General features: G+C 42.3%; 1 protein-coding gene across 6 annotated transcripts in view; it reads left to right on the forward strand.

Moving 5' to 3' along the window:
- SNX29 (sorting nexin 29) overlaps window positions 1-25,899 on the forward strand; it is a 1,823,105-nt gene that overhangs the window by 81,283 nt on the left and 1,715,923 nt on the right. For 5 of the 6 annotated variants that reach the window (XM_077448905.1, XM_077448908.1, XM_077448906.1 and 2 more), the window contains 2 exons: window positions 8,679-8,743; window positions 13,462-13,514. In XM_077448905.1, coding sequence (XP_077305031.1) covers window positions 8,679-8,743; window positions 13,462-13,514 — 118 coding nt within the window. The remainder of the gene's footprint in view (window positions 1-8,678; window positions 8,744-13,461; window positions 13,515-25,899) is intronic. The other variant, XM_077448909.1, reaches the window with a different exon arrangement.

Raw genomic sequence — 25,899 nt, forward strand, 5'->3', positions numbered from 1 at the left:
CTCGTCCAGTGTCCTGTCCGAAAGGACGTTCAGCGCAGCAGGGGGGATCGTGACTGATAAGCGCACTCGGTTAGCTCACGACAGTGTTGACTACCTCACATTTATAAAAATGAATGAGGCATGGATCTCGGAGGAATTCAACACATGTGACTATAAACGATTTATTTAATCGAGCACAAAGACCTTTTTTCTACCTTTTGGCTCACTTCCTTGTACAAAAAAAGCACACCGTACTATATGCCCGTACCCTCCTGTTTGAAGAGGTTGAACGGTGTCATATTTTTGGGAACCAGCAGCGAGTTGCTGGTATCAGTGCTGCTGTCAGTGCTCTCTCTCTATCTCGGTGCTGTTGTGGTGTCAGTGCTCTCGATCTCGGTGCTGGTGTGGTCTTAGTTCTCTCTATCTTGGTGCTGGTGTCAGTGCTCTATATTACGGTGCTGGTGTTAGTGCTCTATATCTCGGTGCTGGTGTCAGTGCTCTATATCACGGTGCTGGTGTCAGTGCACGCTATCACGGTGCTGGTGTCAGTGCACACTATCACGGTGCTGGTGTCAGTGCACGCTATCACGGTGCTGGTGTCAGTGCTCTCTATCTCGGTGCTGGTGTCAGTGCTCTCTATCACGGTGCTGGTGTCAGTGCTCTCTCTATCTCGGTGCTGGTGCTGGTGTCAGTGCTCTCTATCTCGGTGCTGGTGTCAGTGCTCTCTATCACAGTGCTGGTGATCATCTCCTGCACCCTCTTCATAGCCTACCCTGACCTTTCCTCTCCTGCATTACCTTCATGCGCTCCTGAATCCTGAATTGTCAAAATTTCACAGATAAAAAAAGAATGCTTGTCGCTGTTGATCCCAGATTCACTTCATACATTCGTTATGCCAGTGGCCATGTGGTGGGACTATGAATGCACAGCTAGTAAGTATTTTGTGGCTGAAAAAATGACCTGTAGGTTTTTAAGGTTTGCCTGCCATTGAAGTCAATGGGGCCCACCGCAGTTCACAAACTTTTGGCCGCGTTCGCGGTTCGGGTTCACGAAACGTCCCGTCGGAAGTTCGTCCATCTCTAGCTACCGCACAAGGTAGGGTCCTTACCTTCTTTATACATCACAACAATGTGGGCTCCCAGAATATCCCTGATGAAGATCCAGAGTTGATCGAATTAAATAAAATAATCAAGCGTGGGCCTAATATTTCAAATCACATTTTATAGTATTGTACAGTAAACCCGTTCGGGCCCAGGGCCTTCCCTGATTTCATAGAACCTAATGCTTGTTGAAGTTCCAACAATGGTATGGGGGCATCTAGTTCCATACATATATCTTGGGCTAAGGACAGAATTTGAGATGTTTGAATATATTCATCTATAGCAGATTGAGGCGATATAGGTAATGCTAGATCATATTAGGTGTGAATAGAATTCTTTAAATTCCTGGGAGATGTGCGTTGGTAAAATTACTTTTTGGCCGTTCCCATTGACAACTTAGGGGGATATATGTTGACAGTTTATGTTCTCTCACTTTTCTTGCCATTACTTTCCAACATTTATCACCCGATTCGTAATTCACCTTACGGCAAAACCGTAACGCTGCTAATTTACCAAGTAATTCAGTCAGCTGTTTCATTCGTTCTCGTTTTATACAAGCCCCATGCTTAATAAAAACACCTCTAAGAACTGACTTATGTGCTTCCCATAAAATTCCTGGGTCACAGTTTGGTAGGTCATTCATCTGAAAGTATGTCAGCTCTTTAGTCACATGCTCTAAGACTTCTGGTATCTGTAAAAGACCTTCGTCGCCAGTAGCGATGTCTAGATGTCTGAGCTCCTTCCAGATCATAAGTCAGGAATACAGGGGAATGGTCTGACCATGTAATATTTCCTATGGATGTAGCCCGGACTGCATGTTAACAAGTATGGGGAATCAAAAAATCTATCCTGGTATAGATTTTATGTGGGGGTAAATAAAACGAGTAATCTCATTCCCCAGAATGTTGCAATCTCCAAACGTCAATCAATTGAGCTTTATGAAATAATTTTGCAGTACGTTTCAGTTGGCTAGGAGGGATAGATGATACCCCTGTGAAGGTATCTGTTGATGGTATCAAAGGTATATTTAAAATCCCCTCCTAGTATCAACTGCCCCTTTGCAAAATCTAAAAGCTTCTCTAATGCCTCATCTAGAAAAGGGGTCGGATTTTCATTGGGAGTATAGATTGTTTATATAGAATAGATACAGGTGGGACTTTATATGAGCCGTGAACATCCAGTACACCGAGCTCCATCCCCGATATTTGGACAAAAAAAAGGGAAGAAGGGACAACGAGGGGGCAGCAACGGGACTTTTATATGAAACAAGACACTTAGGGTCAATTAAATCAATCAAATAAAATAATAATTTATTGGCAACACACAGGGAGGTAGTACAGTAAATAAGTTAATAATAAGTCAATATATAATGAACAGAATTAAAAAGTATGATAATAACACAATCAGATTTCCCCTCCCAGTGCCTCTGATGTAAATAATCGCTACCATGATTGCTATGTGTATTTTTTGTTATCCAATAGGTAAGAGCTGTTAGGACCATTGTATATGCTCCTTCTCTCCCTTTATAATCAATTACCATTGATTATTAATATTAATATATTATTTATCACAGGTACCCCCAATTTATAGCTGCTCCTGATGAGTGGAAACAATCCATGAAACGCGTCAAGTTTTTTACTAGTGGATATTATGCCCCAATAACCAAGATTTCCCCATGGGTTTGATCTATTTAAATCATCAATTCATTTTATTGGTTTCTACTGTATATGCAGGGACGTACTATCGGTCTATTACTAACTGTGTAATAATGCTACTATAATATGAATTTGTGTTATTATCATACTTTTTAATTCTGTTCATTATATAGTGACTTATTAACTTATTTACTGTACTACCTCCCTGTGTGTTGCCAATAAATTATTATTTTATTTGATTGATTTAATTGACCCTAAGTGTCTTGCTTCATATAAATTCCCGTTGCTGCCCCCTCGTTGTCCCTTCTTCCCTTTTTTTTGTCCAGTATAGATTGTTGCCAGTGTCATCTGCTTGTTCCCCAGGAGGCCCTTTATATAAATATATCGTCCCATAGGGTCTATCAATGATATTTGATGGCGCCAGGGTATTTTACTAGAAATTAATATTGAGACCCCTTTTGATTTAGCCATCAAATTAGTAGCATGGCATGTCAACGGGTAAAATCTGTTTGGGAGATATTGAAGTCTGTCTTGAAATGTGTCTCTTGAATAAAAGCTATATCAACAGGGCAATGTTTCAGATCATGTAGTAGCATACGTAATTTCTTGGGTATGTTAAGACCCTTAGCATTCAGGGACATCACTACTATACTATCCAACGCCTTTTTAGGAATAAGGGGAGGGAGAGAAAAAAAAGGGGGCAAGGAGAGAAGGGGGAAAAAAAGAGAAAAAGGGGGGGGGGGAGGGAAGATATCACTGCTCTTCTCCACTAATTACCCTCAGAAAAAGCACCTTCTTCTGGTCTTACTGGACCAAATAGGTGCAGGCCTAACTGGGAGAGTGGTCTGAGATGTCCGAGCTGTGAGGCTCTCTACTTTTGCCCTCCAGCAAAAATGAAAAAAAAAAAAAAAAAGAATATTTTACCAGTTTTACCACAAAATTTCAATATCAACATCATCATTGTTGCCCTTATTTCATTTATATCTATTTTATTTACATAGGGGAGGAAAAATTAAAGAAAAAAATATAAGGTGTGGAGATAGGAGCAGAGGAACAAGAAGCAAACTGAATTCAATAAAATATATAGTTTAACATATGAGGGTCAAAATACCTCTAAATAAAAACTTCTTCTACTTCGTCCATTTCTCCTTCTTTGGTCATATCTTTATCTCTACTTAAAGACCCAACCTCTCTGCCCTATATATCTACTTTCATATACATGTGAGATTATCCTAGGGGAGGGGGAGGGTAAAAAAAACAAAAACGTTTATAATAGAAAAAAAAAATTATGGGGTGGTTTGTAGTTAACTACAACTACTCCCTTAACCCCTGTGTCATATTGTATTGTATCTTATTTTGTGCTATAAGTATAGAGTGACATTTTTTCTATGTGATATTCTCTCCACATTATCCTACCCCCTGTCTTAGGGGGAAACCTTAAATCTCTGAATTTTACTTTACTCATATAATCATAAGTGACATAAAGTGATAAAAAACTGAAAAAAATAAAATGTTGTAATTCCTTGCCACCATAAAACCACCAAGTGATAATAGTCTTAAAGCGGGGTTCCACTGCCTCCGACAATTTTTTGTTTTTTGGGGACAATTAAAATCAATTTAGGGTTTAAATCAGTTACATGTTCCGTTTTTGGTACTTTGCCCATTGATTTTCCTCAGTAAAATACAGCTTTATAAAAAAGATATAGATCGTTTTCATCTTGCCTGTGGGCATGTGAAGCCCACAGGCATTCTCTTCCGGGATTCTCAGGGTTTACTTCCTCTTTAAATTGGGTGGAGCTCCGCTTTAATAATAGTCTAATAAATGTAATCTTCTCACACCATGAAAAATAAAACCCTATCCCCAATCTCACAAACAAAAAAAACAAAAACAAAAAAGAAACAAAACCTAGAAAATGGTTAGAAAAACAAAAAAGTAAAACACTCACAGCAATCCTAATACCTCCCCTCCCCCCATTTCCAATCCCACCTTTGTTCTGTTTGCGGGACTCACAATCAGCGGTGAAAAAAAGAAGTAGTGAAGCCAATCCTAACCAGATCTGGTATCCTGTTCCCTCCGTAGATAAAAAACAAACAAACAGAAAAATTAAAATAGGAGCCCCTTTTATCCATATGAATCCATATTTCCTAATAATCTACTCCAAAAAAGAAAAGAAAAACAAAAAAAAAGTGGGGGTAAAATGTCCAAAAAAATAAAATAAAATACTTTTTCCCCTGCTCCATTTCTATGGTTTCCTCACAGTCCTTTAATATTCCTCTTCCACTTTTAGCTTTCTGCCAGAGTCTCTTGTTTATTTCTTTGCTTTTTTAATCCTTGAGATGCCTTATCTAGCCCCCTTAGTTCAGTAGGCCTTCACCGTATTTGTCCCGGGATTGCTTTTAGCTAATTGGGAATGGGAATTGCCTCTGTCTCCAAAAAGGAAAACAGTGCAAGCAAGTCTGTTGGGCTAGACAAGAAAAAAGATTAGGGGCCTTTCCTACCGATATGTCCCCCCCAGTTGCCTAATCTTGTCTAGTAGTGGACTTAACAACGCTCTCTTTTGCAAAGTATTCCTCGATATATCTGCTAATATTTTTATAGGGGATCCATTGAAAATAATCTCTCCCATCTCTCACGCCTTACAAAGAATAATCTCTCTGTGTTTATAGCGAATCATACAACATACAATGTCTCTAGGTCTTTTTAAATCTGTGGAGCGGGAACCCAGCGCTCTATGAACCCTCTCATACTTGAGATCCTGGGGGGCCACTGATAGCACCATTTGCCGGCATATTTTCAATACTATGGATTGTAATGTCTCCTCACCTGTATCTTCCGGGACCCACCTCAGCCGTAGATTGCTACGTTGACTCTGGTCCTCAAGCTGTTCCAGGTGCAGCTGTAATGCAAGAGCCTGAACAGCTTGCTGGTCCTCTGTCTGCTCCAGCTGAGCCACTCTCCTCTCCAACAGGGCTTATGCTGTTTCTGCAGTAGAAACCCTTTCTACCAATGATTGCACCTCTACCTGGATAGTTTGAAAGTCTTTATGATGCATCTCCTCCAGGCGCAGGATCAGCGTCTTCATATCAGTATGGGTAGGTAGTGCCTGAAGGAGAGCTTTAAGGGCCTTGATTTCTCCCTCCACGGTAGGTAACAGTACACCAACTTGCTGTCTTTACTCCTGTGTAGTCTGCTTTATGATAGAAGCACAGATAGTTTCTGTAGCCACTATAGGATTTGACGCTGGTAAAGCAGCCATTGCAGCTTTCGAATAGTGGGTAGACTGAGCCCCTGTCATGCGGTTCCGTAGGCTGGGGGATCTTGTCCCTGAAAAGTAGCTCTGTATCTCTGGCTGAAGTGTCGCTGCTGCTGTGCGCTTTTTTTTCCTTCCCCCTTCTTGCGGTAGTCATACCAAGAGGACTGTTATTTGCCTGCTAGTTTGCTGGAGAGCATCAGGAGCTCTGATAGCACGTGTCCTCACTCCTCGTTCATCTCCTGACCATGCCCCCTCTTTATTTCATTGCTTTTGATTTTTTTAGGCCCACGGTATTTCCGCAAATGTTTATCAAATTTTTTTTCGCTAAAAATACACTGAAATCATTAATGGTGGATTCATACATGGCAAAATGTACAAAATTCTTGCTAAATTCCTAGCAAATATAAAAGTTAAAACTGTAATGAGTTAATAAATAAATGTTTTTACGTTTTTAAATTGCATTTTTTGGTGAAATGGTGAAAACTGAAGGTACACAAAACTATAAATAAAAACTATTTAGTTACAATTTTTCACTTACAGCTTTCAGAGTTTGCAAAGACCCTTAAACTAGACAGTTTCTGAAAGCCCATGACCTGTAGAATAAATAAAAAAGTGCTACTGATTTTTTGGGCCCTTCAATAATTATTGCACAAATGTTTATCATATTACTATTTTAACAAAAAATACACTAAAATCATTAATAGTGCACATAAACACAACAACCTAAAAAAATCATGCTAAATTGCTACTACAGCATCGTTTACATGTGGCATACTGAAGTGTACACCCATGGAGGGCCATGTGTACCCGCACAGGGATGCACAGGTGTTCAATGCATCCCCATACTGGCAGTTTTATTTATGTCAATTGGGATGCAAAGGCTGCACAGGCATAGCTGCTGTTCCCAATCTGCCATCCGTGTGGGTGTGGATACATGATGCCGAACGCAGACAGTGTGAGCTCAGGTACATGCATGCGGACCTACATGGATGTAAAATTGGCAGCAATGGCTCTGTTTGTGCAGTTGCTATATCCCAAATGACATGAATGGGACTGCCTGCATATGGATGCATGGAACACCCACTTGTGACAATAGCGAATTAACAAATTAATATTTGCTATTATCTTCTGGTTCTCCTCCTGGCCAATCAAGAAGGATCGGGGTGGCTGAGAATCTGAGGAAGCTATGAAGGGGTGAGTGCATGGGGGGGGGGGGAACCTTCACCATGAAGGGGTGAGTGCGGGTGGACCTGGGGGGTCTTATGTGTTTTAAAAAAAAAAAAAAAAATCACATTAGAGGTTAATAACCAGGCATGTACTGCCCATAGGGACTACTGGACGTTTCCCGGTGGACCGATGGCTCAGTGGGCTGGTCAGGTGCCGTCCTAGAGCCTCTTCTCTCTGACAGTGAGTGATCCTGATTTCCCTCCTGTCGGGGAGCAGTTGCCGTCCCGTGCTGGAGAGAGCATTAGGCTTTCTGCTCCCTCTAGCTTGCAGGGGGAGATAGACAGCCGGCAGTTGTTCCATCCTCAATTCCCTTATCACTTATCACATGACTGGAGAGAGGGACGAAAAGCTGCTTTCAAAACTATGAGTACACATGGGAGGGGGAGGAGAGGGAGGACACACTGATGTGAAGAGGGCTGCTGATGGGGACACTAATGTGAAGGGGCCTGCTGATGGGGAAACTGATGTGAAGGGGCAGACTGACGGGGACATTCTAATGTGAAGGGGGCTGCTGATGGGGACACTCTGTGAAGGTGAGTGCTGATATGGACACTCGGATGTGAAGGGGGCTGCTGATGGGGACACTCTGATGGGAAGAGGGCTGCTGATGGGGACACTCTGATGTGAAGGGGGCTGCTGATGGGGACACTGATGTGAAGAGGGCTGCTGATGGGGACACTCTGATGTGAACGGGGCTGCTGATGGGGACACTCTGATGTGAAGGGGGCTGCTGATGGGGACACTTTGATGTGAAGTGGGCTGCTGATGGGGACACTCTGATGTGAAGGGGGCTGCTGATGGGGACACTTTGATGTGAACGGGGCTGCTGATGGGGACACTTTGATGTGAACGGGGCTGCTGATGGGGACACTTTGATGTGAAGTGTGCTGCTGATGGGGACACTCTGATGTGAAGGGGGCTGCTGATGGGGCACACTGATGTGAAGTCCAGTGCCAAATGTTTGTCCCAGTCAAGCCCTGTTAATAACTCTGATCAACGGGTTGTAATCCACTAGTCAGAGTTATAGAATTGTTCAGCAGAGTCTGCTGAACAATTCTGATATAAGCTCGTGGTCATTGATGTGACCATAAACTTATAGGAGAGGGAGAAATGAGGTCCATACAACGTACAGACTTGCCCACCTGCAGGCACTTTTTAGGTCCAGCGTATGGATCTGGCATTAAAGGGTTTAATTGTAAGAGCAATCTAATATGTTGTGTGTGCGTATGTGTGTGTGTGTTTTTTTTTTTCCCATGGTAAGCGTCTTTTGTAGATGAGGAACATTGTTACCTTTTTTCAAGCAATGCATTATGATGTATTGCTTACGCTTGTTTAGATTTTAGTTACTTACTATTAATGCAGACTACAATAAACCTATTCTATGTAGTATTTATTGCTGGTAGTTCTCTATGTGAAAATAAAAAATATCTAAAGACTAAAATGAGTAACTTTTTTTTTTACAGGGTCACAGAACAATGACTTAAAAAGACAGTTTCTAATGGAACGTTTATTGGATGCAGTAAAGCAGGTAAGATATGCTTTTAGTTGAAGAATATTTTTAATGGTGTTTACACGAGACAGTAATAGAGGCAGATGTGTAAGCAGACTGTGGTCAATATCCTCAAAGGGTGCAGTGTGTTTGTATGGACAGGGCATGTTGGATTGAAAGAATCCAGTGCTTTGCAAGTTTTAAAATAGAAACTCTAGATGAATACAGAAGACACAAGTTCCTTTCTAAATTAACAGAATTGGTTGTCAGACAAAATTTACTTGGCCCTGTCACACCCTCTTGGTCAACATCCTGCAAATTAATAACTGAGGGAGCTGGATGGAAATTTGGCTTGTAGATTTAGTGTTATCTCCAGGTAAAGTTCAATTCTTTTAGTCTTCCTGGTGATATGGAGTTGTCTTCCTTCTATCCAGCATCTCTTTCAGACTGCTTCTTGCTTCTCGGAGTCCCCCAAAACGACTTCAGTTTGGCTGAGTTCAAGTCCTTTGTTCCCTCCCCCTACTTCCTGCCAACATCACTTCCTGTTTCATACATATTTTATTAAAGTTTTCACATACAATACAGTGAATATTTATTTTCTTACATCAGGGGACACAGAGCCATAGTAGATACTATGTGGGTTTATATGGGAACTGACAGGTGATGAACACTGGCATGCCCCTAAGGCAAGACGTGTACTCCCCTATATAACCCCTCCCATTACTGGGAGTCCTCAGTTTTTTTTGTCAGTGTCTAAGGTGTTGGCCACGAGTAAAGATGTGCTGTACTGAGTTCCACTGGAAGCAATCCTTGCTGGGGCTAGCCATGCTGACCTGATCCGTCCTGTTGTCTTTTCAGGGGCTAAATGAATGGTAACCGGGCTTCGTGTCCGAAGAAACAAGGTTTTGCTTACAAACGCTTCTCTTTAGAGAGCAGGTCCCTTGGATCCAGTACTTTTTGGTAGTAAGGCCATAAAGTTTTTACTGGCAGGGTGCTGTCGCAGGTCTAGGATTGTGGGTAACCCGAGGTTCCCCGGTTCCTGAAGGTTTCCTAAAAGGTCTCAGAGCCCATCGTGAAGGGTGAAGATTGGGTCTTTATCTCTGATAAAACCCTGCTGCAAGGAAAAGGTAAGGGAGATTTTTTCAGGATTTTCTCCTTCTATGTATGTTGTCGTGCCTATGTCTCACCACTGGGGGCTGTATTAAGCACTCACAGTCCTGACGCTGGAAACAGTACAAAGGCCTTCATTCTCCTCTCCTCCAGCCACAACAGATCCTCCTGTGCCCCCAAATAGTTTTTTTCCTGGGACAGGATGCCAAAGCAGTTGCCTTTAAAAAAAAAAAAAAAAGGGACAGACCGTGGCCGATCAGCGGGAGATTTACCCCCCGCCATGTCTGCAGACGCCGCTTGTGCGGGAAAGCACTTTCCTTTGAAAAGGAAAGGGGGCCCCGTATTCCACGTGGGGGGCGTGGCTAATGGCGTCAGACGCCGGCCAAACGTACATGAAGTGATTTAATCACTGTGTGTATGGCTACTGCCTGGCTGTGGAGGGACAGAGCAAAGAGGTTGGCTGGATCAGTTTTGGTGACACAGGCATTTCCCTTTGACACATTATACTGTAAAGAGGCTAGGATTAATAGCAGCTATTGCACTGTACAATAGCCTAACAGTTTACATTATTTTGCTGGTAGTGCCTTTGCTTTGTGCTTTAAAGCTATGAGTGGCAAAGGGGCCAGAAACTCCTCTAAGCCCCTGTGCACACGGTCGGAGATTTCGACAACCAAATCCGTCGGATTTTGTCCGTCGGATCTTGTCCGAAACTGTTGCATACACATGGTCGGACAAAGTTGTTGAAAAATCCGATCTTTCAGAACGTGATGACATAATTTCGTTACGATGGGACTACATTCAGGCTAGTAGCCAATAGCTTTGATGTAGGAATTTGATCTGAGCATGCGTGGCACTTGGTCCTATCAAAATTCTCTACACATGATCGGAGTATGTCTGATCGGCCCAGTTGGTCGGGAAATATTTCCAACAAGTTGGAAAATTGGGTCCGACGGATATTCAGATGGAATCAGTCCGATGCATACCACACAGTCGGATTATCCGACAACACGGTCCGATAGGACACATTCCGACGGATTCTCCGACCGTGTATACAAGGGCTAAGGGTGCTAAAGGGTCAATGGTTACACAACAAACAAACCATTTCCAAAAGAATGTCATCCTCTACTGATTGTTGCGGCCATTCAGATTGAGCCGTCAGGGGAAACTGTAGTTTCAGTCACGCAAGACACAGCCCCTGAATATGTGACACGAGAGGTTTTGTCTTCTACCATTTCTGGTTTGGAAAAGAAGATTGATGCTATTTTATCCCTCCATAGTGGGGTCAAACATAGCAGATCCCCATCTAGTGCTCAAGACCCTCTTTTGGAGGTTCAGGAGGCTGGGGATCATGTAGATCTTCCCAAAGATTTGGAAGATACTGGTTTATCCTCTTTGGAGGATCCTAATATAGAAGGAGTAACATCACAAGACAGGTTGCTTGTGCCTGCATCAACTTCCTCCATCTGGGGATGCCTTTCCTATTCATGCATGGCTAAGGAAGCTTATGTATGCTGAATGGGAACATCCGTATAAACAATATTATCTGCCTAAGAGATTCTCCACACTTTACCCTATGGAAGAGGACTTCTATAAGAAATGGGGGGGGGGTTCCAGCGATTGATGCTGCCATTGCCTCAGTGAATAAGAATCTCACATGTCGGATAGATAATGTGCTAATGTTAAAGAATCTAACAGAAAAAAGTTGGAGCTTCTTTCTAAAAGCCATATGGCTTTAGTAAGTTCAGTAGCGCAGCCGGTTCTTGACGCAATTGGTGTATTCCAGTCCATTAAGGAACAATTTGAGGAGATGCTTAAAGTTCTGCCTGATAAACAAGCCCAACATTGTGCTGATTTATCAGACGCACTATGTTTCACAGTAGATGCTATGAGAGATTCTATCATTCAAATCTCACGCCTTTTGCTTGGACTAGTGCATTCTCGCAGAGTTCTATGGTTGAGAAGTTGGTCAGCCGAAGCACCGTGTACAAAGCTCTTAGCCAGTTTTCCTTTTCATGGTGAACGGTTATTTGAAGATGATTTGGATAAATACCTACACGAGATCTCTAATGGCAAAAGCTCTCTTTTACCAGTAAAGAAGAAATTCAAACATTTCTCCTTTAAGTGTGCTTCTTCTCTTGTGCCAGGGGCATCAGTCTCTAGGCAGTCTCAACGGTCAACCATCAGGTTCAAGGGGAAAACCCCAAGGGCAGCACCAAGGTCAGAAGAGATCTTGGGGCAGAAAGCCCACAAAACAGAATGCTAAAGCCTCCTTATGAAGGGGTGCTCCCGCTTGCTCAGGTGGGGGGAAGGCTCCTGCAATTCTCAAGGGTCTGGCAGGAACAATGTCAAGACAGATGGGTAGCTTCTGCTGTTTCTCTAGGTTACAACTAAAGTTCGGAGATTTTCCGTCTCCTCGGTTTTTAAGGTCAAATGTTCCCAAGGACCCAGCTTTGCTAGGGTTTTGTGCCTTCCTCTGGATCAACTGTGGGTATAGGATTGTGTATATGGGATTATATGATTATTATTATTATTTTTTTTTTTTATTCGTTGAACTAGATGGACTTTTGTCTTTTTTTCAACCTGACTAACTGACTATCGGTATATTCACTGGAACTGGCACCAACACTGATGTTTTTCACGTCATGTCTTTGGGCCTCAGTGTGGCCGTGGCAATGCGGCCTCAGCTCCCATGGGATATTTGTTTCTCCATGACACCTCCAGCTGTTAATAACACCCCTAATTATATACCGACTCTACTTGTAGGAAAAAGCATTTGGTAATACCCTTTTCACCCTCGCTCTTTTTCTCCTCTGTGTCTAGCATTTGTTCATTCTGTAATTCTCGTCTTTTTAAACAGACCTTTGCACATGTAACTGCTCCTGATGAGTGGATATTCTCCACAAAACGCATAGAGCCTAGCATCATGCTACACCATAATAGAACCATAGTGATTTTGCGATTCCACAATATGGATGATATGAAATTTTACCATCAACTATTACTATGATTAAAAGAACTACATTGTCCATGAATTTGAATATTTGTACTGCCTATATACCAATGGATCTATTACCCATAGATTGGTTGTGAATTTTGTTATCATCTTGCATAATAAATTGCCAAGGTGCTACTTACTATCTTTATCGTGTTATCTCGGTTATTCAATGTATATCTCTTTGGAATCCATTATCATATCATGCAATTTTACATTTTTATATTCTTAGCTGTGCTTCGCCTAAAGTCCCATCTATTCCTTCAATTGATGTTGTATAACAATAGGTATGGAGGCAGATGAACCAACCCATTCATTACCTCATATAAAGTCCCAAAACCCCCTTTCTTTTCTGCACTAACTATCTAACTATATGTTAACTTGCGTATTCTTAGTCTGCTAAACGCAGTCTGAGCATTTACAAAAAAAAAAAAAAAATTCCCTTGGCACCATGTTTTCAAGGTGAATGTTGATGGTTCATGATCATGATGGTAAATGTACATATTTGTTAAACCACCCTGTTTCCATAACCCATATCTGGAAACTAACCTTCCTGCATGTCAAAGAATCCAAAAAATGGGCAGATAACAGCATTGTTTGAGAAAAAAAAAAAATATATATATATTTATTTATTTTTCTCTTCTCTTATTTTTAGTGCCAGATAAGATTTGGAGGACGCAAAGAAATTGCTTCAGATTCTGATAGCCGGTAAAAAAGTTCTTGTATCACTCTTACCACTTAGATCTATGTTAATTTTTAAAGAATAATGTTAGTTTTAGAACAGCTCAGAACATATACATTTTCAGGCATCTCTATTTTGATATGCAGCTCATCAGCCAATCTTCCCTTAATCTTTTTTATCCTGTACAATTCATGTTTTAGTGGCTAATCTATATCGTTTTGCTTCCATTGAAGGACACAGAGCCTCTTATACAGCCAGGTTATACTGCCACCTACAGGAGGTTGGCACACTGTCCAAACTCAGTTCTTAGAGCTCCCTGAGAAGAGCCATTGACTGTCAGTCACCGGCTACCTGCTCTGACCCCCCCCCCCGCTCACTGGAACACTTGGCTGGGGAGGGGTCATGAGTGGCTGGCTCAGGCTCGCTGAGAGCCTGGGCCGGGTGCTGATTCAGGCTTGTGGGCGGATCCTGACTTCATTGTAACGCTCTTGCCTGAGCCTGGACCAGCCGACAGGCTTAAGGGGTTAAAACGGGTTGTAGGAGGCCATATAACACTTCCTTATCACCTGACAAATACTGTCTGAAGAGTTATCCAAATATAGATCACTCTTCAGAGAACAACACTAGCATTAACCAGCCCTAAATGATTTTAGTGACAGGCAGTTAAATTCTCCACTTAGATCATGGTTTGAGTTAATAGAAGTGAACCTCTTGTCCTGTGTTGGCAGTGACTTTAATTTCTTTCACAAAGATAAGTGAGCACTCAGAGATAGAAGAAGCTGGCACATAGGTGACTGTACAAAATGTGTAAAATGAAAAAAAATCAAAAGTGCAGCACTTATATTAAACTTCTATAATACGGTGTACTGAATAATACAATCAATAGTCTGTTAAAAAGAAAGTCCATATAGTGTAAGCGCAGTGAGCAGAATAAAGACCACCCTCTGGTATGAGGATATAACAGGTGATAGTCATATTCTACCCTTTATGCAGCCAGATCACTGATGAATATCAGCACAACGTATACAGTATCTCACAAAAGTGACTACAACCCCTCACATTTTTTTGTAAATATTTTATTATATCTTTTCATGTGACAACACTGAAGAAATTACAGTTTGCTACAATGTCAAGTAGTGAGTGTACAGCTTGTTTAACAGTGTACATTTGCTGTTCCCTGAAAATAGCTCAACACACAGCCATTAATGTCTAAGGCACTGGAAACAAAAGTGAGTACACCCCTAAGTGAAAATTTCCAAATTGGACCCAATTAGCCATTTTCCCACCCCGGTGTCATGTGACTCATTAGTGTTATAGTGTCTCGGGTGTTAATAGGGAGAAGGTCTGTTAAGTTTGGTGTTTATTGCTCTCACTCTATTTTACTAATCACTGGAATTTCAACTTGGCACCTCATGGCAAAGAACTCTCTGAGAATCTGAAAAAAATAATGGTTGCTCTCCATAAAGATGGCCTAGGCTATAAGAAGATTGCCAAGATCCTGAAACTGAGCTGCAGCACGGAGGCAAAGACCATACATCGGTTTCACAGGACAGGTTCCACTCAGAACAGGCCTCGCCATGGTCGACCAAAGAGGTTGAGTGCATGTGCTTAGCATCATATCCAGAGGTTGTCTTTGGGAAATAGATGTATGAGTGCTGCCAGCATTGCCGTAGAGGTTGAAGGGGTGAGAAGTCAGCCTGTCAGTGCTCAGACCATACGCTAAAGTACTAAAAAATCCAGACCAGGGCTGGATTTAGCCTGTCTGATGTGGGTGCAGTAAAAAATATCGGGGGGGGGGGAGGATATGAGGTCAGCAGGGCAGTCTATAAGGGGTCAGCCAGTCAGAGGATAGGGTCAGCAGATTGTATTGCAGTGTACAGAGGCCATTAGTTTGTAGGGCAGTGTACAGGGGTCATCAGGGCAGAGTACAGGGGCTAGTATTAGTTAAGGCAGAGTTCAGGGGTCAGTAGTAAGTGACACAGAGGACAGATAACGCCTAACAGTGGGAGGGACTAACAGGGGATGATTGAAGTGCCTAGTCACTGTATACAGTACTTGTACCAACAAAATGCTCCTACTTTGTCACAAGTGACAGTCTTACAGTTGCACATAAAGTTTAGAACAAAAGATAATTTCTAAAAATTTTAATGTTTCTATCACGCCTGACTATTCTTAGTCAGATTCCGATTCAGTGTTTGAACTCGTCGAAAACAGTAGATTGGCGACCGAGGAAGAAAGGGTCCCTCCGATAAGGATACAGTGCTCTGAAAACCAGGCAGCCACCAGCGATAGACCTCAGGATAAAAGGCCCAGGCTCAGTACCAGTGCTTGGGTATAACATCCCCCAGCTACCATCGCTGCAATGTCAAATCCCCCAAGTACCAGCACTGGAGTGTCACATCCCCCAAGAATCAAGGCCAATACATACCTCCCAGCCGCTTTTGCCAATCCAACCTGTCCGCTTTTGCCAATCCAACTTGAGATCAGCAAGCATTCACCTTCGTAGAGCCAGATGTGGAGACCAATACTAAAAATGTGTGAGAAATTGATTTTTCTCTTTCATTCATTGACGGACGCAGCATCTCCATCTTGACCTTAGAGTTATATCACCCCTTTAGGAGAGGACTAGGCAGAAAGTGTTAAAAACGGCAACACTTGCGCAGTACCAGGGGGCGGTCCTACTGGCTATAACCTTGTCACGTACCTTAAGGCAGTGCCCGGAATGCAGGGAGCGGCTTCTCGTAGACCTCTGACTCGGGAGACCCTGGTAGTGATGACAGGGGCTTGGGAGCACAGAGGGGCACAAGTGCCTGATTGGACAGTTGAAGTAAGAGCAGCAGACTGGTGAAGGTGGAGGTGTCCTGTAGTCCAGCAGCGGAATGTAGGTAATGGAAGGTTCAGCAGACAGCAGAAGGATTCCTGTAGTCTGGCAACGGGATACAAGTGGTCACAGGGTACAACGAACAACGGGAGGAGTTCTGTAGTCTGGCAGTGAATGCTGATGCAAACTGAATACAGCAGGAAGTGGGAAGAGTCCAGTAGTCCGCAGCAAGAGGTAGAAGGCAACAAAGCGCAGAGGGAGTAACAACCGGGTATGGTGGTAGACTGGGAGGTGTCCTGTAGTACAGCAGCGGTAAACAGGCAACAGACAGATAACGGATGGTGTAACAGTCCAGGTCAGGCACAGGCGAGCAGATCAGGTACAAAAACGGAATCCAGAAGAGTAGTCGGGTACAAGCCAAAGTCGGGGGGCAGGCAGCAAACAGCAGAGTCGGGAACAAGCCAGGTTCAATACGGATCAGGATACGGATGCGGGTTCAGGTTCAGATACAGGATACCAGGATACACGGGAACGCTGTTGATCAGGCAGCAAGGCAGTGAAGCAAGGATCCACTTTAAATAGCGCTATTGGCGCCAATTGCGTCAAACGGCCGCGCGCGCACCCGGTAACGCTCTTGAAACTGCACAGAAGATCTTCTGCGACTTACGCCGCTCGGATGCCTGTGAGAAGGATCTTCCTGACAAACCTCTCACACTGCATCCAGCAGCTCAGTTTTTTTCTGCCTAGTGTAGAAGGACCTGGCTCCCGGTGGGACCATTGGTCCTGGGAATTTTTTTTCTTTTTTCTGCATTTTTGATTCCTGTGATCTACAATCAACAGCCGGGCTGGGTGACAGACTGGATAATGTAGATCCTGGTAGTCTCCTCAGCCTGGCCATCAAGTGTGAGCAGGCCCTAGCTACGTGCTGGGTAGGCCATGGCATGCCCCGTCTGATCCAGGGGTGGCCGGTGAGCTATATGCTCCGGGGAACACATATTACCGGGCTACTGATGTCTGTGTCACAGTGTGCCGTGGCCGACAGCCACCCCGTACTGCTCAGCTGATGGGTCTGTCTGTGGAATAAACTAAATCAATAAAAACATGTAGATGTGAACTGTCTCAACTGAGAAATGGTTGAGTCCTATCTGAACAAATGGAAACTGCTGCCTCCCATCAAAGTAGATGAAAAAGGTTGTCATATTGGAGTATTGCTATACCGAAAGAGCTGTGTCCATCCACATATTATAGATAACAATCTTTAATAGTGAATAGATGAGGTACGCTTACGCAGCCGATGGACACACACACACTGTACAGCGGTGGGTCAAACAAGCATACGGATTGGTTAATCCAGCAGATCTTTGTGAAGGAATGCTGACACCACAGAGATTTACTCTAACCACAACATCAAGGGAGGTCAGTGGATAGCTGGCACTCCAATTGATCTGGGAAATAACCATAAGGCAGATCCAACTCGGAACGGCTGTATGTATGGAACTCTCGGTGATATCTAATTATGGTTGTTTGAATCCTGTTTTTGCACTGAAGGAAAGAGCTCTCTACATCCGGATGTATTTTGGCTCCTTTGCCTATGGTAGGGCACGCAAGATGTAGATCTCCTGGCTTCTCGACTCAATCGGAAGGTAGAGAGGTTTGAGGCCAGGTCAAAGGATCCCTGGCGCATGTGGCAGATGCGTTGGGGGCTCAATGGGGGCATTATCGGCTGATTTATGCTTTTCCCCCACTCAAACGTCTACCACGTCTGCTTCAAAGAGTGGAGGCCGAGGGGATTCCAGTAATTCTGATTGCCCCAGATTGGCCTCGGCGTCCGTGGTACACTGACATAGTACGAATGGTGGCGGATGTTCCTTGACGACTGCCAAAGCGAGAGGACCTTCTGTCGCAAGGTCCAATACTTCATCCTGCTTTACCATCACTGGCTTTAACGGCAAGGCTATTGAAAGCCAGGTGCTAAGGGACAGAGGTCTGTCATATTTGGTAATATCCACTATGCTGAGGGCACGGAAGTCATCTTCTCAGAAGATTATTATCGGACATGGAAGGCCTACATCACCGTGTGGGGAGATGGTGTCCGTGCACATACTCGATTTCCAGGATCCTACTGTTTTTGCAGCGAGGAGTGGATCAGAAACTTGCCTTAAACACCATCAAGGGCCAGATATCAGCTTTGGCTGTCTTTTTCTAGTGACCCTTGGCGACTCATTTATTGGTGAGTATGTTTGTTCACCACTGCTACCTCCGTGGGATTTGAATCTGGTGCTCTCTGTGCTTCAGAAACCACAAAATCTAAAATATAAATTAAGCTTTGGCGCTAAAACCTTTTTGTGCACTGTGAATACTAAAATCATATATAAGTGTAAGATGATCTATTATCTCTGCTGGTGCTCTGAAGAATATTAAAACAAATTGCGGTGGAAACCTCTTAAAACCACTATATACGTGATAAAAAATGCGTGAAAAAAAGAAGAAAAGCAAAGAGGATGTATGTCTGTTGATTTACACCTCAAAAAATGCACATATGTATTGGAAAAAGTGGTGAATCGATCATATAAAAACAATTCTACTGTGCTCGATAAACATACATAAACCAATATCTGAAAAATCATATGCAAATATGTTCAAAGTGATAACGTTTTGTGAAAGTACCCAAAAAAATATTAATAATAGTAACAAAAAATCTTATAATGTCCAACGGAAATTTTCAAAGTCGCATCAACCAGTTGCTGCAAAAACGCATGGAACTTTCATCAAATGAGGAAGGTAGAGTAAAGTGACTAGTGCAGAAGGGTTAAATACATTCCTCTCCGGTGCGCCACTCTGTGTTAGGCAAAAGGTATGTAAATGTGCTCACCAGACAAAAAACCCTCAATGGGTTAATCGGGCAGCCACAGTATGAGCCACTGTGCAGCTTTCTTTGGGCTCTGCTTCTGACGAAACGCGTAGGGCGTGGCCTAGAACGTGCACCTTACACTGGCATACAAGCAGTAACGCCGGCGCGGCTAATTTGAAAGCGATTTTGTCTCTTTGGATATTGTGAGTAACCTGACTTCTTAATAAACATAAAAAACGTTCAAACAACAGTATTGCACTATTTGTACTTCTGTTTCCCTTCATGTATAATTGCTAAACGGACCACTTGTGGAAGGAAAAGTGTAAAGCATCTCCCCAGCATAGCAGAAGCAGAGCCCAAAGAAAGCTGCACAGTGGCTCATACTGTGGCTGCCCGATTAACCCATTGAGGGTTTTTTGTCTGGTGAGCACATTTACATACCTTTTGCCTAACACAGAGTGGCGCACCGGAGAGGAATGTATTTAACCCTTCTGCACTAGTCACTTTACTCTACCTTCCTCATTTGATGAAAGTTCCATGCGTTTTTGCAGCAACTGGTTGATGCGACTTTGAAAATTTCCGTTGGACATTATAAGATTTTTTGTTACTATTATTAATATTTTTTTGGGTACTTTCACAAAACGTTATCACTTTGAACATATTTGCATATGATTTTTCAGATATTGGTTTATGTATGTTTATCGAGCACAGTAGAATTGTTTTTATATGATCGATTCACCACTTTTTCCAATACATATGTGCATTTTTTGAGGTGTAAATCAACAGACATACATCCTCTTTGCTTTTCTTCTTTTTTTCACGCATTTTTTATCACGTATATAGTGGTTTTAAGAGGTTTCCACCGCAATTTGTTTTAATATTCTTCAGAGCACCAGCAGAGATAATAGATCATCTTACACTTATATATGATTTTAGTATTCACAGTGCACAAAAAGGTTTTAGCGCCAAAGCTTAATTTATATTTTAGATTTTTAACCTATTCCTACTCTTAGGGATAGGTCTCAAGCACAGGCAGCTTTAACCCCTTTAGTTTAATCTATAATTTATTTATTTTTAATTTATCTATATTTCACCATATCACATTATATATATATATTCTTTTTTTCCCCTTGCCTGTGTGGCGAACGGGTGGAATTTGTCCATAGCGCAATCTTATCTATCTTTTGCTCTTCAGAAACCACAGTTTGAAAACATTAGGGAGATTCTCTTATTGACACTCTCTCAGAAAGTAGTCTTTCTAGTGGCTGTTACATCTGCCAGGAGGGTTTCTGAGTTGGCGGCTTTGACTTGCAAGTCTCCCTACTTGATCCTCCACAAGGATAAAGTGGTACTGCGTCCACAGCCTTAGTTTCTGCCAAAGGTTGTTTCGGCCTTTCATCTAAATGAGGACATTGTGCTTCCGTCCTTATGTCCTCGGCCCTCACACCCCAAAGAGGTGGCTTTGCATTCCTTGGACATCGTCCGGGCTCTGAGGATGTATCTGTCTGCTACGGGTCCTTTTCGGAGGTCAGACTCGCTGTTTGTATTGGTGGCTGGTCCGAAGAAGGGACTGTCGGTCTCATTGGCCACCATTTCTTGTTGGATCAGACAGATTGTGGTTCAGGCTTATGCCATGAGGGGGTGTTCACACTTTCACAAAATTTTACAAGGTTGATGTGAGTGCATCTTCGGATGCTTGCTTCGGCCGCAAGGTTTTGCAGGTGGCTGTTTAAGGTTGCAACTACTACATTGAGGGGCTCTAGTTGTTATGGGTGAAGTTATTTTCTTTGCTTTTCCCACCCCTCGTTTCTTTGACAATGCTTGGGGACATCCCTAAGGTCAAGATGAAGATGCTGTGTCCATCAGTAAATGAAAGAAAAAATAGGATTTTTGTACTTACCATAAAATCCTTTTTTATGAAGTTCATTGACGGACACAGCACCCACCCCTTCTGTTTATTTTTGTACTGCTTTTGAGGAACTGAGCTGATGGATGCAGTGTGAGGGGTTATAGCCAGTAGGTCAAGATGAAGATGCTGTGTCTGTCAATGAACTTCAGAGAAAAGGATTTTACTATTTTATTTTATTTTTTACTATAATCCTATTTACTGTATTTTCTGGCGTATAAGACTACCTTTTACACTTAAAAAGAATGCCCAAAAATCGTGGGTCGTCTTATACGCCGGGTATACAATGCTGACCGATGGATGTCAGCCCCCAAATGTCTGCTAATACTGTATGTGGCTTCAGCTACAAACAGTATACGCCGTTGAGCCAATACCGGCGAGCGATGTATTCTATTAATGAACATAGAGTAGCCTGCTTGGATTGGCTTTGAGAGAGAGAGAGAGAGAGGCGAGGGCTGATGATGCTACAGCCTCTGCCAATCCAAGCAGGCGTTGTATTCATTAAAATAATACACCACTCACCATACTTCCCTGGGTAAATCCATTCACTGATCTCCTACTACTATACATCCTGCTGTTTGCCTTTGAGGTCCCAGGCACCCAAGAGGGACCGGTAAATCTGGGACATATGACAGGGGGGTTATTAAATGCATTTTGGTGGACAATTCCCATAGAATGTAACCCAAAAGTGGTATAGGTTTGGTTAGTGAAAAATTTTACTTTCCAGAGTTGTGGCATTCCACAGATCTCTGTTTGTGTTATTATTGTTTGATTTACTTTATGACATATCACAGCATGGCGGATGAGTAGTTGGCATTCTTGCTTTTTGTTTTTTAATGGTTCTAATGTTTTTTTAAATGGTGTTGCCTCAGAAGGGGGGTAGTCTTATACCACGAGTATTGCCCAAAACCTATGTTTTCACTTGAAAAATAGGGGGTCGTCTTCTACGCCCAGTCGCCTTATACGCCGGCAAATACGGTATTTATTTTTTTGCCTGACAGTTTATTTTAATTTATTGTGAACCAGACAAATCTATTTGCCCAACAGTATGTTGATACACCCGTCCATATAAGTGGAGATGTCTAACATTGGAGGAGTTCAAATTATTTATGGGCCTCACCCTTAACATGAGGCTTACAAAAAAAATGAAGGACATGACTACTGGTCCACCCACCCCATCCATTTATTCTTCTATCATGCCCAGGTCCAGCTATGAGATGATCAAGCAGTTCCTTCATTTCAGTGACAATACCCAGTGCCCTCACTGGGATCATGCCAACTATGACAAATTATACAAAATTTGTCCACTTCTAAAAAAAATTCCCAAAGATTTGCTGAACTTCATGTCCCTGATTGAAATATATGTGTGGATTAGTCCCTTGTACACTTTACTGGTCAGCTAGGAATCAAACAATATACAGTATTCCAAGCAAAATGGGCCAGATATGGAGTAAAATTCTACAAGCTTTATGAAAGAGCCATATCCCACCCGTTATATCTGTATGCGTTCCGCATATATGAAGGAAGAGATTCTGTGCTGTGTTTGATATAAATGTTAAAAAATAAATATATATATAATTGTGGCCGTATTCGTGCAATTGCAACAGAGAAAATACTACTTTTCGTGATACTTTTTTTTATTTTCACTAACATACAATTTTTCATGACAACCTTTTTTTTTTTTTTTTTTTTTTTTTTTTAACATTCTAAAACTTTTGTGAATCAGTACAGTTTGGACCTTGAAGGAGACCTATCCCGAAAGCTTGTCCTGAAAAATTGTATGTTAGCGCAAATAAAAAAAGTATCACCGATTGTACTCCAATTTTTTCTATCTATCTTTTTTATCTATCTATTTATCTATAATTTCTCTGTTTCTTTTAATTCTACTTAATATAAAGAATCTGTTTAGTAGTTTGTCTTGGAGACCTCATGTTTGTTTTAAGGGGATACTTAAACAAATGCTGTTGGAAACAATGGGAACTTGGATACCACTGTTGCATTTCAGTTGACAGTTGGAGCAGTCTGTTGTTCTGTAACTATGGTAAACAAGTTGTAACGCTAGTCGACAAAAGCTTGACAACCTGAAACTTTCCAATAAAAGGTTGTCAGGCATAAGCTGACAGAAGCTGACAGAAGGACTCCATAATTTCCACCCTCATTATTGTTTCTGGACTCCATAATGCCTTAACACCATGGAATGTCGGTAGCAGCCAAAAGAAGCTATACCCGAAGACACTTTCGCCTGATTTCCAGCAACTGTTCAAAAGTCTGGTCACACACAGTAACCGGAGTTAAGTACATTTTAAGCATATTTCTACTGTTTACAGACGATAGACTGTTTATTTGCTAGGAAGTAAGTAGCATTTTGCTTGTTATAGGTATATCTGCCGGTCTGTATTGTATTCCTAATGTAATAGTTTGTATGTAATGCATAATTAGTTTTTAGTAAAAGCACATTTATACACTGCAGAGGTCTGAGCTTCCTTGCTTATACAGCAAAGTAACCTTACTAGATAGACCGAAGCAAAACAATTGAGGGCTCATCCGGGATATTGTGCTAAAGTTCAACTGAAGCAGACCTGTTTTCTGTGGTGTGTTGTGTAGCTTATGCTAGGTAAAAATGCTGTGTAAGCTGTTTAGGAAAAGTAAAGTTGCATAGGTTTCTGGTTTCCAGAAGGGGTGTGCAGCTTGCCCAGCTGGGCCAGAGACAATGAGTGGGAGCCTCTTGCTAAAGAATTTGCAAAGTATGCTTCTCTCTTGAATAAGAGTTGGGGTGATAAAGTCTCAGATCATTTTGTAGATTTTAGCCTTATGGTTTTGGATTAAATAAAGCAGAGAAGAGGACAGTGTCCACGGTGGGTTGGTACTTTCTTCATGCTCTCTATACTGAATTGCAAAGGAGGGAGAAGGCAGAAGCAGAAAGTAAGCCATTAAAAGACCATCTAGCAATTGCTTCAGTGTGTGTACATCAAGTCAAATGCTAGTCAGGCTAATAATTTGCAAGAGCGGTGTGCAGCCCTCATGACCAGATCAATTAATGTCTTAAGTAAAAGGAAGCACTGTAAACCTGTTGGTAAAACCAGGGTATGTGCCATTGTCACATCCCAAAACTGGGATTATGAGGATGTGCTCTCCTCAAATGATAGTGAGGATGAGGAGATAGAGTCTGATATTTCAGATGATCTGCTAGTAGGAATGAAAGTGTGCTAAACCTCTCATTACTGAGCATAGGAAAATGATAGAGAGGATATGGCAGATGGGGAGGTGCATAACTGCAATCCCAGAGATGTGGCATTTGAAGAAGTAAGGGAGTTTACACAAACTGAACTCCATGAGCTGGCAAAAGCATACAAACAGTGGCCTGGGGGACCCCTATTGAATTGGCTCCTACGTTTGTGGGATGAATGGGTAGACAGTGTTGTTCTTTCAGAAAAGGAATCAGTGGCTTTGGGAGTGTTAAACCATGATCCACAACTGCATCAGGCCATGCAAAAAGCCTGAGTGTTCCCTGTGAATTTTTCACTGTTAGACTTCGTGAGAGATGGAATAGTCTGAGTATATGCTAGTCCTAGTGATCTGGAAAATACTCACTCATGGAGAACTATAGGAGAAGGTATTTACAGGTTATGTTAGATGGGTTGTATAACTGGATCATCTAAGTTTTCAGAATGGATAGGTCCAGATATAAAACCCTTTATGTCTGCTCTGCGCTGTAAGCTAATGAAGTCTGCGTCATTTCATCCCAGGGCTTTCTTGTTGTCCTTGCTGGGAGGTCTATGATTAAACATAAAGATTCATGAAGCCACTACCCTTCTAAGCCAATTGGGGGAGCTAGAAGAGACTAAAACAAAATCTGTCAGGGCAGTTTATAAGGTCAGGGCCAGACAGGAAGAAAACAATCAGAAAAGAACAGAGAAGGAAGGGAATGGGGTAGAGAAGACAGGAGGTGAAGAGAAAACCAGGCTAGTTATCTCTAGGAAACAAATGTGGGTGGACCCATTAAAGGCAGGGGTACCTAAGGAGGAGATGGCTTTCTACTGTAGAAATGCTGAAGAGACATTTGGAGGGGAAAATTGTCTGTCAAGTTTAGAAACACTACTCCTAGTGAAGATAACATCAGCCTAGATTTAGAGAACATAGAACAGATCCCTCCTGTTAGTCCCAAACTAATTCCCAAAACTGCACATGAACCAAAATCCCTTTATCCTGGGGAGGAGTTAGAGAAACTCGGACAAGGGGATTGGGAGGTTCCTTATCATTTAGGAAGGGAAGGTAAGTCTCCTATAATAGCAGTGAGGACAGTAGCAGCAGGAAACTGATGCCCGTATTCACCTGTCACTGTATGGTGGGGGAAGTCATGTTCTTCTACACTTGTGATGGCTTTAGTTGATACTGGAGCCAAAGTTACACTTTTATGCAAGGAGACCCTTCGCTTTGCAAAGGAGAAGTGATTTGTGTAGAAGGTTTGGGAGGGTAAACCACACCAGCAGTTAGGACAAGGGTGAAATTGGCTATTGGCAAGGGACCAGGATATTAGAGAAATGTTTTGGTATCAGAGTTACCCGAAAATATTCTTAGTATGGAAGTTCTTCAAGGTCAGTTTATTAAGACTGAATTGGGTACATTCAGGTATCCTGATAAAGCGTATCTGGTTAGGGCAGTAAAGGCTGTGGGTAAAGGTCATGTGAAATGGATTCCTGTCTACATTCCTCCACGAGAGAAGCCAGTTTGTTTCAAGCAGTACAGACTTCCTGGCAGCCACAAAGAAATTGGGGAGATTATTCAAGAACTGTTGAGAGTAGGGATTTTTAGACATGCTGTAAGTCCTTTCTC

The sequence above is a fragment of the Lithobates pipiens genome, unplaced genomic scaffold, assembly GCF_037356315.1.
Source record: "Lithobates pipiens isolate NorthernLeopardFrog02 unplaced genomic scaffold, aLitPip1_a1.2 Scaffold_22, whole genome shotgun sequence".
Taxonomy (NCBI): Eukaryota; Metazoa; Chordata; class Amphibia; order Anura; family Ranidae; genus Lithobates; species Lithobates pipiens.